The 15528-nt window shown below is 52.9% G+C and overlaps 2 protein-coding genes across 2 annotated transcripts; one reads left to right on the plus strand and one right to left on the minus strand.

Annotated features, from left to right (window-relative positions):
* Window positions 1-2407: 2407 nt before the first annotated feature.
* On the plus strand, window positions 2408-3982 carry LOC122382019 (pyridoxine-5'-phosphate oxidase-like). The gene has a single exon (XM_043366871.1). It carries the CDS (start codon window positions 2408-2410, stop codon window positions 3161-3163), a length of 756 nt encoding a protein of 251 aa, XP_043222806.1. The 3' UTR covers window positions 3164-3982.
* Window positions 3863-15284, minus strand: LOC122382018 (serpin B4-like). Its single transcript, XM_043366870.1, has 8 exons — window positions 15132-15284; window positions 8929-9125; window positions 7374-7597; window positions 6476-6565; window positions 6063-6171; window positions 5623-5758; window positions 5040-5266; window positions 3863-4811 (listed from the first exon to the last, which is right to left on the minus strand). Exons 2-8 carry the CDS (start codon window positions 9106-9108, stop codon window positions 4494-4496), a joined length of 1284 nt encoding a protein of 427 aa, XP_043222805.1. The 5' UTR covers window positions 9109-9125; window positions 15132-15284; the 3' UTR covers window positions 3863-4493.
* Between the last annotated feature and the right edge of the window lie 244 nt (window positions 15285-15528).

Consider the following 15528-nt stretch of genomic DNA (forward strand, 5'->3'; position numbering starts at 1 on the left):
CCACAGGCTATCAGGGGCCCCCATGAGACCAGGCCCCCGGCTACCAGAGGCCCCCTAGGCGACCAGGGGCCAGGAAACTGGGGGGCCCTTGGATGACTTTAGGGGCCCCTCGGATACCCAGGGCACATAAATGAAACTTTAATATCAATTTTTCTTCCGAGTAAAAGACGTTTTATCCAGTGTTCAAAAAATATCCTGGGGCCTGAGGGGCCCCCTGAGCGCCTTCGGCGCTCAGGGGGGGGGGCCTTGGCCCCCGTGGCCCCCCCCCCTTGGGTACGTCACTGATAGCTGCCCAGGTCTTGACTGCTCAGGCCGCAGTGCTGGGATCGGAGGAGAGCATACTTGTATATCATTCGTCAGGTCTCCTGAGTCCATTGGTGACTTTCCCGACTCGCCAGCGAAGTGTGATCAATAGTTATTGACGGAAAATCCGATGACCTCAAACAAACTTGGTGACGTTATATATGACACCGGGTACCTACCTAAGGTCCCCAATGCGGAGCCTTCAGATCATGGATGTTGCTAGGATTATATGAAATCACGATTCCAGGTGCCTGAATCCTGAGATGTCGTTGCTCATTCCAGGCGCCAAAATACCGGGTTTCAATATTGCTCCCATGTATTCAAAATAGTGAGGTCACGTGACCGACCTGACCTCAGGTTAATCTGAGAGGTACCTAATCCGCGATAAGACATGCTTTGACGGAAGCTTACTAGTTACTGCTTCTGAAAGTTTCATTTCCCTGCTAAAGATCCCCTCACACTGAGGGCGTTGAGTTGCGATTTGTTCATATCGTGCAGATGGTGTCGTGTGTTACTGTGTGTTGGACTACCGACCGTGTAGTGTGCAATGCGCATACGTTCTATTCTTCCGCATGGCGTCGCTCGGTAGCGGATAATTGATTCTCCGTTGCACACCCGACCGGCGGCAATCTGATGCATGGTTACGTAACCGCCACCCGGTGCCAGGAAGTAACCGTGCACCTGCAATGTCCTCAATGGATGTGTTGGCTTCTTACAAGAAAGCACAGCACACCCATGCTAGCGGTGCTAGTGTCCCTTCTGCAGGGTTACGGCGCAACGTCGCTTCTGGAGTAGGTATTCAAGTTTGTTCCTTTGTTTATAAACTCTAGCTTGCCATACGGTTATCCCTGGTATGATTGTGATATGTTATTCTCTTCAAGTTTATCGTCCTCTCCAGCATGTTATTCGTTAATCGAGCCGAGCGCAGATCCTGCTTGCGAAGAGGAGAAGGGAACATAAACACACCGCGGTGTACTGTACAGAGCTGGTGTAACCTGCAGCTCTAAATCCATACGCCGCGCGGGTCCGGTTATGTAATGCCTGGCGGCGGAGACTGTGCCGCTCGCAGGAGGCGCCTCAGTGGCCGCCGACGCGTGTTCACAACACCATCCGACTCTGAGCCGACCACTGCACCCGGTGAGTGACCCGGCCCACCTCGCGGGTCGCCCGGTGGGGCCGTCTGCGGTCTCCCCCACGTACCGCCCGCCGGTCCCCGACCGTCTGAAGGCTGTGTGTTCTCCCGTCCGTCTCCCGATCGCTGATTGGTCCGCCAGCGATGACGGATTAACGTACGTTGCTTGCTTTCAAGTGGTCAATGTTGCAGACACTAATCAGCCAGTGTTTGGTCTAATCCAGGCTTAATTCATAGGCGGACGTTTATTCACTCGAATATATTTTGAAGCAAAGCTCGGTACATAATAGGCGTAAGCGTTTAAAGTTGTGATTCCCAAAAGTGCTTGAAAAAGAGCGGGATAGACGGATTCATTGCAGAGGGGATATTGAGCATTGTCGAATATCACATACCGATTTTCGATGCTTTTTTGTTCTGAAATGTCACATCATATGAACAAATCTATCTTAATAATGCTACAAATATGAAGAGTTATCGTGCACGTAGCTGCACGATAGCATACGTCCACGAGGTAACCATGCAGGTTTCGCGACGTCGTAAAGCATAATCAAACCTGTTTGGGTCGCACCATATCTACACTATACACAGTACCTAGCACTTGGGCGGTGTTATATAACAATGTGCGCATTAATCCAGCCGTTAGAACACCGCCGTCTGTCATATCCATTACCCGCGAGCACCCGTGGAGCTGAAACAGATGCTGATTTGTTCTCCCTTGTAACGATCTCAGTAAGTGCTGCCTACTGTAGACATCTATACGATACAACTTGATTGGAAAGGTCACGGGTCCCTCAGAGGTGAAGAGTGGCCGTGTCCCAATACTATCCCTCCCACGGCCTACCATGGACCACTGGAGTGAGCAGTGACATCCCATTGCCCCACACCCCTGCCGCAGCCCGCCATGGACCACTCGGGTCCGCCGGGGGTGAACAGTGACACCCCATTACCCCCACGCCCCTGCCGCAGCCCGCCATGGACCACTCGGGTCCCCCGGAGGTGAATGTTGAGCAGATGCGACACCCGTACAAGGACAAGCGCCAGGCGTTCACGGAGGACCAGCTGGTGGCACGCGAGCCGTTCGGCCAGTTCCGCGACTGGTTCAACCAGGCCTGCGCCACGCCGGCCATCCTCGAGCCCAACGCCATGTGTCTGTCCACTGCGACCGCCGACGGCCGGCCCTCGGCGCGCTTCGTCCTGCTCAAGGGCTTCGGCCACGACGGGTTCCGCTTCTTTACCAACTACGAGAGCCGTAAGGCGGCCGAGCTGGACTCCAACCCGCGCGCGGCGCTGACCTTCTACTGGGAGGCGCTGAACCGCAGTGTGCGCGTGGAGGGCTCCGTCAGCCGGCTCCCCGAGGACGTCTCCGAGCAGTACTTCCACTCGCGGCCCATCTCGAGTCAGATCGGCGCCGCCCTCTGCCGCCAGAGCGTGGTCATCCCCGGCCGACAGATGCTGGAGCAGCGCGAGGAGGAGCTGGCGCGGCGGCACGCCGACGGCAGCCCCGTGCCGCGACCCAACTGGGGCGGCTACATCGTGCGGCCGCACACCGTCGAGTTCTGGCAGGGACAGTCGAACCGCGTCCACGACCGCATCCGCTTCCGACGCGTCGACGAGAACGGGGAGAGCGCAGAGAACGGAGAGAGCGAGGAGAATGGGAGCAGCAGCGAGGACGGGTCCTACGTGCACAAAGGAGAAGACGGCTGGGTATACGAGCGCCTCGCCCCCTGAGTCTGTCCTTGTTTGAAGAACGACTGCCGCACAGGTAAGGCGATCTGAAGGAAGTGCGTGAGGCTACTGTATCTGTCCTGTACGCAAGGATGTAACTATGTCTTACATGATGTGGATATTCCTGGCGCTTTCCGAGTCACTACGGGGCCCTTTGTGGTGTTAGGGATGGTGCTGGTGCCTGCTCGACTATGGTGGTGGTGATTGTTGTGGTGACGGTAATGGCTGACAGTATCTGCACACAGGGGATATACCTACTTCATATGGCTGACAAATAACTGGCTTCTGCGTATCTGTCTCCGTGTCATCGCTATTTCGGGCGGTTGTATATCAGGAACAAGGTGGCGATCCTAACTTTGAATAACAGTCATTGATTGACTCTGCATTAATAGCCATTTAACCGTGCCATTTATGTGTTACCGTAGCTCTTGTGACAATACAAGTAAGCTCGATCAGTCGTCACTAACAAAGTATTACAGTACTTTTTGAAAATAACCGAGCTGGACTCAACCGCAAATGGCGTTGAGCACCTATCAATAGTGTTTCCAGTAGCTGACACTCGTACATACGCCAAATGTTAGCCAGCTTTTCCCGATAAGGCACGTTGTATGTCGGCAAGTCCGCATTCGGTGCCTGAGTGTTGTGGGCTGTTCAAAGGTGTGTCAAATGTCGATAGATTCGTACCTCACAAGTTGTCTCCTCTGGATAGTGGATGACTTTATTGTCAGATATATTTTCGAATAGTCACTGAAATATTCATACCCAGCGAAACTGCTTGTCAGATCGTATATGTGAAAGCATAATAAAAACATTTAGACTGAACACCCTGTTTTGTGTATCGAGCACTTTACATAACGTGAATGTATATCAGATCTCGCATTGGAAATGTAATGTCGAGGGCGGAACGCTCCACATAAGCACAGACGTATGTACATCCAGACACACAAACACTCACACTCGCCGCCAGATCAGTCCACACTCGGTGAACCTTGACACACAAATAAAAACGGGGCTCGGCCGCGGCGACTCTGGTCCCGGCCCCGGACATCTCAGTCTGTTCGGGGACCGGGGTCGGTCGACAAAAACAGCCGACCTTAGCCGGGCGCGGCTCGGTCGGGGCGCCACCTTCCGGGCGGGGTTGTTCAGCTGAGGCTGTACCGGCACCGCTCTGGTGACCCCGGACACCAGCTGACGCCGCGTCTCTAAGTAGTGTGACCGTGACACGGAGATAACCCTCCCCGGCCCCGCCTACCCTCACGTGACGGCCCTCCTATCCCCACCGCCCCCCCCCCCCGACCCGTCTGTCCCCTCCCTCTCAAACCCCGCACAGCGCTCAGACCTTCTTGTCGAGTGACAGCGCCGCCGCCTTGGGGTACTCGAAGGTGCCCATGAACAGCATGGTGTGCATCATCTTGTCGTAGATGACGTACATGAAGGGGTGGTCGCAGATGAAGGCCCGCGGGCTGACGGGCCGGCTGGTGCGCATGGTGATGAGCGCCGTGGCAGCGGCCGCCTCGGCTCCCTCCTCGTTCACCTCGAGGAAGGTCTTGTGCAGCGCGCTGCCCAGCACCAGGTTACCCGACTTGGAGAAGCCGTTCAGGTTAGCCGCCGACGCGTTGAACAGGCTCTCGAAGCCGAGCTCAGACAGCTCCTGTTGATAGACAAGGGTAGGGTCACGGCGGCGATCGGGACAGCGAACATTTCAGGAAGGAACAGAGTCAGCAGCCGAGTAAATAATAGAGCAGCATGTTCAGGGGCAATAAAAGGCCAGGCTAAGGAAATAGTTCATGTACCGTCATTCCACACTAAGTCCGCCCTTTTTATACGAATCACCCTGCTCCCTCCACTCTACCCTACTCCCTCCTCCTGTTCCACTCACGTCGCTCATATCGTAGTTCTCCTCGATGCGGAACTTGGGCACGGTGACGTTCTTGATGTCCACCTGCCACAGCATTTCGATGGCGTTGCGGAACACCTGCGGCGTCAGCCTGGAGACGGTGTGGTTGAGCGCGCCGTCGCGGAACGGCGGCAGCAGCAGGAACATGCTGATCTGTTCGCCCAGGTAGGGCAGCTCCAGGACGTGCGCCTGCAGCTCCTCAGAGACACCTGGTGGGCAGATTGCGAGATGAACGGAGTGCTATACACGGGCCGGTGCAGCGACGGCGTGCTAAGCGATGACGGCATCGTATAGGCGATTTTATGTCACGCTCTAGTGTTATCGCAGGAGACGAATTTGATGCTAGTCGTTATCTAAATTGACGGGTCAATGAACGAAATTCAATCAATCAAATGAAATTTGCTACCTCCAGATCTAATTGAACTCTTCCAAGATAAGTTATGGTTCTCTATGAAATCGGTATCGGAAGAAAAAAGGCTCATTTTCCAATTCAGATTTCCGTCAGATACAATTTTTCCGCCGGCCGTTCAATGTCCGTCACGTCCAAATAGGTATCGTCATTTACCGAAGTTGAAGGCGCCGCTCTGCGTCATGTAGTTGACAAAGGTGAATTGCTCCTTGGACGAGTAGAACAGGCCCAGCTTGGTCTTCTCCGGCTTGAACTGCGAGTACCACGTGCCCTTGAAGTAGGCAGCGTTCGCCTGAAAATAGCACATGGCCGGGTGATGACGCTGCCTGGACTAACTGGCAATCGTCGGCCCCGACAAATAGCACAGCACGGTAAAACCGAATAGCATTCGCTCAGCGTTTATGGGCCTCCTCCTGTAGAAAGGAAGTAAGACTGTATAACGTGCACGGATACGTCCAACTCCAAGCTTGGAACAGATAACCACACGCTCTTAGCATATAGAATACCTACTGCGAAACCTTGCATCACTGGCCGTGCAATCGTCACACTCCCTAAAATGACCTCGCCCCCGGGAAGACTGTCTAGTGTCTACTCACCAGGACCATGCGCGTGCTGGCGTCCACGGCGCCGGCCGGGATCAGGTTCCTGATCCGGTTGGCCGTCTGGGTCTCCACCCACTGGTTGATAGACTGGCGAGCCTCCTCGCTGAAAGGGAACGACAACGGTGGTTATTAGTCGCTGATAGTCGATTGTCGTTGATAGTCGCACCTGACGTGGGAATTTGAACTGAGGTGGGTGCCTCACTGCAGAGTTTATCCGAATCGAAAGCATTTTAATTCGAAAGCCGTTTCGGCACGAATAGTTACCAAGGGCAATTGCGCTACCCCGTTAAAATCCTTGTGATTTGTAGGTAATCGCAGAATGGACGTCGAATATTGTTGGCGGAGTAAACGTCGAAAAGCAAATCCCTAGAGTAGCCGAGCATAATTAGTATGCGAAGGCGTCTCACCTGTGCTTTCTGAAGTCGAGCATCTCCAGTTCGTCGTGGAAGAGCTCCGTCATACATTCCTTCACCTCCTCAGTCTTGTCAAAGTACAGCCTGAAAACAGCGAGAAAAAAATATTAGCAGGAACCGAGGTTAGTGCTAAGCGCGATGAAGTATTGCCAACAACTATCTAGTATCTACGGAGTGTCAGGGTGGATGCCTACTAGTCTACTGTTTAAAAGTTTATAAAGTTTAAGTCTGTAAGTTTGCACACCGCGGATGTGGGCATGACATGAATGAGCTAAATCCTCCTTCGCAACACCGAGGAAAATGAGATAATATCTTTGCTACTGTTTCGTAACCAACTTAGCTTGTTTTCCTGAAGAGCTGTTTCCAAACCTCACCCAAAGCGGTCATTAAACCGCAGCAACCTATTTCTACCAGACTGAGGCGGTGACTAACTTTTCAGTTTACCGGCATAAGCATGTGTTTCCGATACTGCGAACCGTTTCGTACCGTAGAAACGAAGAGCCACGATAGCCACAATGGAAACACTTCTTAAATGGGATCGGTACATCGTGCATATAAATAGGCGCAACTGGTAATCGAATAAAGCTTTGTTAAAATGATGACATTTTGTCAATAAATGAGATTCATAACAAGCGAACAAAATGAACATAAACTCTTTTATTTAAATTTCGCCATTTACCACCCCACTGGCCGCCGGCGCTTTCATCGAGACCGCGCTGGCCGAAGCGGGCACGACGTTTGTGTTCATAGATGGCGCTACTGGTAAACGCCTGAATGTATGCTGTACCGCATTACACTATGTACTTACACACCGCGTTCGCAGGCGCCTGCAGGGATGCTGCACCGCAATACAACATACGTGGGAAACATTCTAGATTGCCCGTTGCCCTACCTGTTGGCGACACGCAGCGTGTTCTTGTCGGTCTTCTTGTCGTCCATTTTGCGGATGTCCTGCCAGAAGTGGATGAAGCGGAAGGCGCGCATCACGTCCACCTTGGTGAGGTTGGTCAGCCCCATGGCCTCCTCCATGGCCAGCAGGGTGTCGCCCTCGGCGCCGAAATAGGCCAGCGACAGGGCGCACCACAGCGAGTGTGGCGAGTAGAACACGTTACGGTCCTGCCGGATACCAGACAGAACGCCGAGAGTGAGTGAAGGGAAAACGTTTTGACGTTGGCAGTTGTATACAAGCTAGGCAGTAACGACTTACATGAAAACGTATATCGATAATGCTCGACATGAGCCCCGTCTCGACTGTTCGGGACAGCCGTCAGCCGACTGCTGAGAGATCTATGGAGTCAGACGTCTGGCCTTGCTGGGAGTTGTATCGACCCGACCAGTCTAACTTCAAGGGCAAACGGAAGGTGACAAAGTGGCTGATATGCGGGCTTTCGCAGTAATTAATGCTGATAAATGCAAGGCATGGGTGTTTGAAAGGCATAGGCGCCAGCACAGGATACACGAAAGTGTAATACATGTTGACCTCTGATACGGTCAAAAACCAAAACCAGGTAACGAACATGCAGACACTTAAATATAGGACAGCCACATAGGCGCTTTAATTGGCTTAGTGATCTGAATGAGTTTTACCCTGGCTTGACACCACGCGCCTGTTTATTCTCAAAACGTCAGACTAAGCGTTCCGTTCCGGTGTTTGACAGTGACCTCGGGTGAACAGACACAACTACCACCAATAGTACCGAGAACGGGCAGCTGGGTCAGCGTAAGTTCCGGCTGTGACGTCAGGTGACCTATGGACCCCTTGCTGTCCACACATCCTCCCTCTCTCCCTCTCTAACACCCTTATCTCTCTTCCTGTCCGTCCTGGAACGACTCACGCACGGTAATTACTACGAGTACCGAGGTCAACCTTCCCTAATGCGACACAGAACAGGCCACGAAGATGAGTGGATGACGTGGGTGCCGAAAATGCGGAAATGATAACACCGGAAGTGTGTGTGTGGGGGGGGGGGGAGTTCGCGAAAAACGACGCGTTTCGCTGGAACGGATCTAATGATTGGACAGGGTATACGAGTTTCAAGGACGTATGATGATGGAATAAAGCTGACATGAAAATAAGGCGGATCATAAACATTGTACAGCTTTGCTGATTCGGGGAGTAGGAAGTAACTACGTGGTAATAACACACATTCGTCGCAGTCAGCTCATCGTTTCGAAGGCTGCACCTATCGAAAGACCAAACTTTGTTTCCGTTTTAAGCAGAACAATTCAACATAAAAACGTATTTCAAAAGGGCATCGTGATAAACGGGAACGAGCACTAAGTATTTTATCAGTCCTGATCAACCTGGCATCCTGAATTAGCATTGAAATAGGTCAGCATCGACTATCAGTAGGTACCTATTCCCTAAACCAAGCTAGAAATATCAAATTCTCTCATTTTCTCCACATTAAATCCTCAGCCGGTTCAGCCTATCTCGGTTCCCCTACCTCTGCCAGCGCTGAGGAGTGCAGTCTCTGGAACAGCCGCATGGCAAAGTCGTGCGAGCCGCTGATGTAGATGGCCTGCGCGTTGGTGACGTTTGTCTGCGTGTCGTCGCTGGTGAGGCACTGGGCGTGGCTTCCGACCACCATCGCCAACAGGGCGGTCACAACCACCAGCAGATTCATCTTGGGCGGCGCGGACTCTGGAACAGATAGAGACATGGGTAAAGACGACATCCTCAATGGTGAATACAGTGCCTGTTACACAAAGAACACGCGGTGATCGATTTCATCCTCTGAGGCGTGGTCTCTGTAACGTATACACAGACACATGCAGAGACGATGACCCTGGAGTTATTCCCATCGCGCAGCATCTGCTACAAAGACATGCACACATGGTGACTGCGTCATTCCCATTGGTATACGGTCTCTGCACCACCTGGCACATTGACTCACCCACACGTGACGGGTGATGCGGGCTGATCAGCGGGACAGAGAGCGGATTTTGACACACAATCGACCCCGAGGTAGGCACACTCAGGCACGGTGAGGCCAGGATCACGTCATCAGGAGAGGCCGACACCGTATCATTTGCATTGCATTGATTTTAGATATGCACAGAGGTGACATCCAGGTGCTTTTCCAGCTCCCCAGACCCCGCTGACGGCGTACATAGACGTGTGATGGCAGAACGTCACGCCCTGAATCATGCGTCACGCGCCACACTGTGCAGTGTGCAGTTTAGACTCCAGTCGGTTGGCCGCAATCCGTGCAGTCGTCACACTCTGGTAAAATCGACCCACCCCAGCCCGCTCGGACCGTCTCGTACCGGTATACGGTGCAGCCCAGCGGCTTACAGTCACGTTCGAAAAAGGCTGACCGAGCTACTGCGCTGCGGTGAGCAAGCGGCCAGGCGCTCAGAGAAACGGTAAGCCGGGGCCTCAGACCTGCGGAGAACAAAGTCCCACGGTTGGAGTGAGGTGTAGCCTTGAGCCTAGGTATGAGGCTGACCAATATCAGAGGAGCGCAGTCAAAACCATCTCTGCTGACTATGGTTGGTGGCCAACCACCCACTACCCGTCCGGTAGATGACAGACACCATCTGTCTGTAGACAGACAGACAGATGAGTTTGCTGACAGACAGATGATGTAACAGGCCGACTGATTCCGACGCCCCCTAAGGTCATCATCAACCCACGGCCCACGGAAGAGATGGACCGATGTCCTTTACTGGCAGTGAGGCACAGCCACTCCGCGGGGGGGGGGGGATTCAGAGGGACGGTAATGGAGCCTAGCCAGAACTGCACGCACGCACCCGGGCAGGCTCGGTCCCGGGGGTTTCCGCGTGGCCTCCCGTCGTCCCTGCGATGTTATACGGACCGTGACCGGTCGGTAAACGACACTGCTGTGCGTGCGTGCCGCCAAACTGCTCACTGAGAGCTGCTATAGCGGCTATTGAATAGACCCAGCGGACCATAACAGACTCATAAAACATCCATTAACTAAAGGAAGGAGCGCTGGGTAATGACACTAAGAAGTGATCAACAGGGTAGCCGACGCAGGAAGACTCGCACTAACGTGTGACTGCTAACCAGTAGGTAGGAAGGCATCTGTCGAGGTGGCTATTTATCGATTGAACACTGGCAAGTATCACCGCCATGCCTAACAGCATGTTGTAATGTATGCGGTGGTACCCGCATGGTGGATCGACATGGCTGCGACTCGGCTGTCATTCGAGTCGCATTATCACTATTACCACGGTACCGTCATCGTAGGAAGAACTGCGTTGTGCAACGTTTATGCCGTAATATTATTCTCGGAAATGGAACTTGGAACGACAGTCGACCGGCAGCGCAAGGCAGGGATATTCGATCATTTGCCGAAATAATGTCCCAGGCTGTAACAAATATCAACATCAAAGAAGATTTAATAGCTAATTTATTTTGTCGTTTACCGTTATAAAAGATTAAGCAGGAGCTTGAGTTGAACAATCGGGGAATATCGCCTGCAATTATGATCATTGAGCTTAAAATTGGGCTAATGACTAAACAATAAGGGCAACAAAATACAGGAAGCCGGGACTAAAATAAGTGCAGCAATACTACCTTCATGAACAGGTTGCGAAATATAGTTGCCATTTTTATCGCAAACATGATATGTAAATAAAATAAAAATGAATTAAAAAACTCAATGAGTTTGCGGCCAGTTGAAGTCACTGAAAGAAGCAAAGCGTGACATGTTGTGCAACCACGCGCAGTTTTACTACTGTTCAGGTACACATTCTGACAGCTACCCAGAATTTCGACAAAGACCAGGGTCTTTCCAATATGATCTGCTGGTTTGAAAGGTACATTTCAATTTTCAATAATTTGTCATTTAACAAAAGGAGTGATAGTTTTTTTGGTCGTTGACAACAAAAATATATTGATATGATAGACGGCTTTTCCGAGAATGTGACATCATCATATGATAAACGTTGACAAGTTTGTTGGCTCTCTGACGTTGTCCGCCGACGGGAGGTATACCGGTTAATGTCAAGTGTCGGCAGTTCAGTCCGGCATGGTGCGTATCCGGGTCAGGGTTAGGGGGCCGGTCTGACCGACACGCTCCTGCACCGGCCGTAGGACAAAGACGAGACGCCGAGCTGCCGGGCGCAGTCGAGAGCTGGGCGGGCGGCAGAGAGGAGCACAATTCTAATACAATGCTAATAATGTTCATGTTTTCAAGAATTCAGGCTGTCCCTTAGCATATGTAAGATGCAATGTTTCTGCCGGCCGGACTTAAATGCTAACTATGACACTGCAAAAGTCGTTCTCTCTAAAATTTACAAAAAGATGCACCTACATATATAAAGACCTTGCTCATTGCAGCCGGGCAGTTTTGATGAGAAGAAGAAAGACGACGTACCCTTCTGAACAACTCTTCTAATTGTCTGCGCGCGAATACCACCGGCTGGAATACACCTAGCTGGCCTATCCAGCCGGCAACACAGCGGCACAAAAGCCCCTCGAGTCCCGACAACACAATGGAGGCGGCAGCAGCTGTTGCAACTGCTTCACTCCGGCCACCACTCCGGGACAAGGTCGGGTGGCGGTCACCGTCCGTCGGGCTTTGTGCGCAGTCGGGAGACCATCTATCCGTCTGCCACTACCCAGGAGATGCGACTGTGTGCGTTCGGGCTTGAGTGTGTATGGGCGTATGAGCGGAAGAATTGAGTGCGTTGCTTGGAGCTCGGCGGCAAGCAGCTCTATCGACACAGTCCACCACGACCTCTGCGAGCGTGTATCCGAGGTCCAGTCCGCGTAAACATGTCAGAGATCTGTGTGCGGTACTTGATCTCGCACAGTGCCGTACTATCCCGTATTCTAATAGACGCTGTGTAGATACATGAAGCTTGCGCCACACACAGACACGCAGACACCTTTCTTACACAATATGGGACGGTGAGTATAATATGGAAATATTCAGTTCAAAACACTGCATTAGCACCGCCACGCCAGGACGACATGTAAAAGGTTCAGACGAAACGCGTTGCATCAAACCAGAAGGATGGTAAAGGGGAGAGGCGAGAAAACTTCCTGATGTTTAACCAAAGAACGGAGAACCACTCATAATTAACGGTCCATGTAGGAAAAATAGACTCGTACATCATCAGCAATTTAGCCGAAACAGATGAACAATAGCATCTTTCATCATGAGTGGATACCCTCGCATCATATTCGGTCAGGTAAAAACGGGCCTCATGCATGAGTAGTATCACTGGCAGCAGGAAACTAGCCAAGGAAGCATCGGCTCAATCCATTTTGAGACGGATTCGAGCCCACATCCAGCGCACGAACCCGGTGGGCCCGGATACATGCCGGTTGCAAAACGGTGCCTACCCAGGCGCAGCGCGCTAAACCGTGGCGTAACATGCGCACGAGGCGTTTCGTGGCGCTGTTGAGACACATCTCCACCTTCCTCGGTCTCTGTTCCACATGAGGTCATTCGGCGGTGTTTCAATATCCGCCGCCCGGTGAGGTAAGCTCCGTACGTGTGGTTCCTGCGGGGAGTGTGTCCTGCAGTATCCCGGGTAAGTATCCGGGAGCAGCGCCAGGTCCTGCTCAGAGGACACCCGTGTCAAGGCCAGCTCAGGGTCAGAGTCCCGGACCTCAGACGGTCAGCTGATTAGTCAGCTGATTACGCCACGACCGGCCCAGTCGAGCACGTGCTTTCTCTTTCCGCTCCTTTCACTGGACGGACGGCGCGGGCGGGCGGTACGGTGCGGCCAACGGAGGCTCGGTCTCGACACCGGCCGCCACCGCCGGCGACCACCGCAGCAGCCGCTCCTTCATACACGTCCACGACCGCCGGCCGGATGCAGTATCGCACAGCCGCAGCTTTCACCTCGCCCACTTCACCACAGTCTTATAGCCACCACCACCGCCACCGGGTGACAGCCGGGCCCGGGTGACAGACAGATGTCCACCGGAGCAGAGCGGCCAGCTGGAGACGACTCCGTGCACCGATCCTGTACCCGGATGTGTGCGTCGCACCGCCGAGCTGCTTTCTTTCTCCGAGATGGGCCGATTACCGACAATAGGGGTCGGTGGCGCGCGCACAATGGTGGCGGTTAGACTGAGTGATAGCGATTGCCGCTCGCTGCAGATGCGGGACAGGGATGGTAAGCGTGGCGATGGCGGTAGCCGGTAGGAGGGGTGGCAGGCCATGGATGCGGGTCATTATTTAGCATTCACGGAGTCGCGACAGCTGAGTCCCAAACCGAATGGCAGTTTTCGTGAGCGTCCGAGCCCTCGTGCTATATGTAAGCTACTTAAATTGCTATTTTGGCACTTAAGAATCTTCTTATCCCGACCTAATTTTAAAACTAAGCTTTGGAGTAACATTAGGGTCGTTAGCCCGAGACAATGTAATTAATGAACATGACCTCAATTCGTTGCATGGTTTGCAGACCGTGCAAAGCTAATAAATGGAGCACCGGGCACTATGGATTATTACAACAGGTCCGTAACTGCAAACCGCTTCGCATAGATAAGCTGTCGGGAAAGCGATGAGACTGCACGAATGAGGCCACCACTTAGCAAACGGATACATTATGCACATTTTCATACATCAGTGTGTTAACGAAAAACTCTAGCAAAAGCATATCGATTAATTATTAGCCCTTTGGGATCCAACAGAGTGCAATTAGGTGCACCTACTTGTCCAGTAACTGATTCAAAGTGAGACAGCTGCATGCGCCATTTCAATGATTTCAATGATAAAACTCGTTAAAGACGGGCGATGACTCAGGTGTGATACGCTGGAAACATGTAAGTACGTGCAAAACGTGCAAAACGCATTTCACTTTCTCAGAATCGCAACGGAAGTGTACGATGATCCGTCGTGATAGCGCCGTTCCAAAACAGCCCAACACCCTCTTTCCGGAGATCCGACATTGCGCCACCACTGTGTCGCTGCCAGCTCTGACCCATATGTTGCACTCAGCACTGCGCTGCGTTAGGAACAGGGAACGGGGCACGGAGGGAGGGTCAGGGTCACCTTAGCTCGCCCCCTAGATCGGATCAATACGACGAGCCACAGACGTCCGGTGTGGACCCGAGCATCTGCACAACTCCGACCAGTCTGGGTATGGAGATTACCTGGTCCGGTAAATACATATGTAACGAGCCAGGTGACAAAGGGCCACTGTACTGGTTCACTTTGAGGGCCTGACCTCTCCGTTAGTCAATGCGCACCCGCAGATCTGCTGTCCGTCTGTCATTTCCCCGCAGGCCACACGGCGGCTGTTTCAACACAGCCACTGCACCGGCCTGCTCCCACGACCCACTGAGGTAGGGCAGGGGTGGCGGACAGCCGGGCACGACCCTCCCGCGGGGATGATCACCGACTCTGGGTCACCGTGCCACCCCATACACCAGCACAGTCAGAGAAAACCGCGGCATACCGCGTCCGCGGCACATCTCCTTCACTCGGCTCTCGGAGTAGTAACTAGGGCGGAACGTAGACGACCACACGGCGTCCTTCACAGAGACTGGGACGGCGGCACCGGGCGGTGACAACACCTGTAGTCCGGTGAAAGGAGACAGATCCGGATACCTGCGGTCAGCGGTGACATGTCCTTTCCATACCGCACCATACAGCCAGGCTATCCTACCGGTAGGTATGTGTTCGCCTGATAGAATCCAGCTCTGTCCCTTCACACTCACCTGTGTGAATACAATCACCGACTGTTTGTGTCGTACCACTCTCCGTCTAGGCTCCTGTCGGGTCGGCGCAGCGGCGGTAACTGCCGGCCGGTCGGGTCCGCCGCACCGAGCCGCCGCCGCCGCCGCCGCCTCCGGTGACGTCAGAGACTGGCTGGAAATCCATCGCGTCATCCGCACGGCGGGGACAGGTACCGCGGGGAGGGGCGCACACAGCCGCTATTTGAGTTCGGAAGTGGCCAAAATGTGATAACTCGTTAACCAGTTGACATTTTGCCAAGGAATTTTTATTGTATGTGAAGTCAACCGTAAGGTCACATATGGGAACGTATGAGCATCCATGCTGATACATCATTGCCGTAAAAAAAATATTTTTGCTTGTAATCCGCGGATGACGGGT

This window comes from Amphibalanus amphitrite, unplaced genomic scaffold (genome assembly GCF_019059575.1).
Source record: "Amphibalanus amphitrite isolate SeventyFive unplaced genomic scaffold, NRLGWU_Aamphi_draft 000132F_arrow, whole genome shotgun sequence".
Taxonomy (NCBI): domain Eukaryota; kingdom Metazoa; phylum Arthropoda; class Thecostraca; order Balanomorpha; family Balanidae; genus Amphibalanus; species Amphibalanus amphitrite.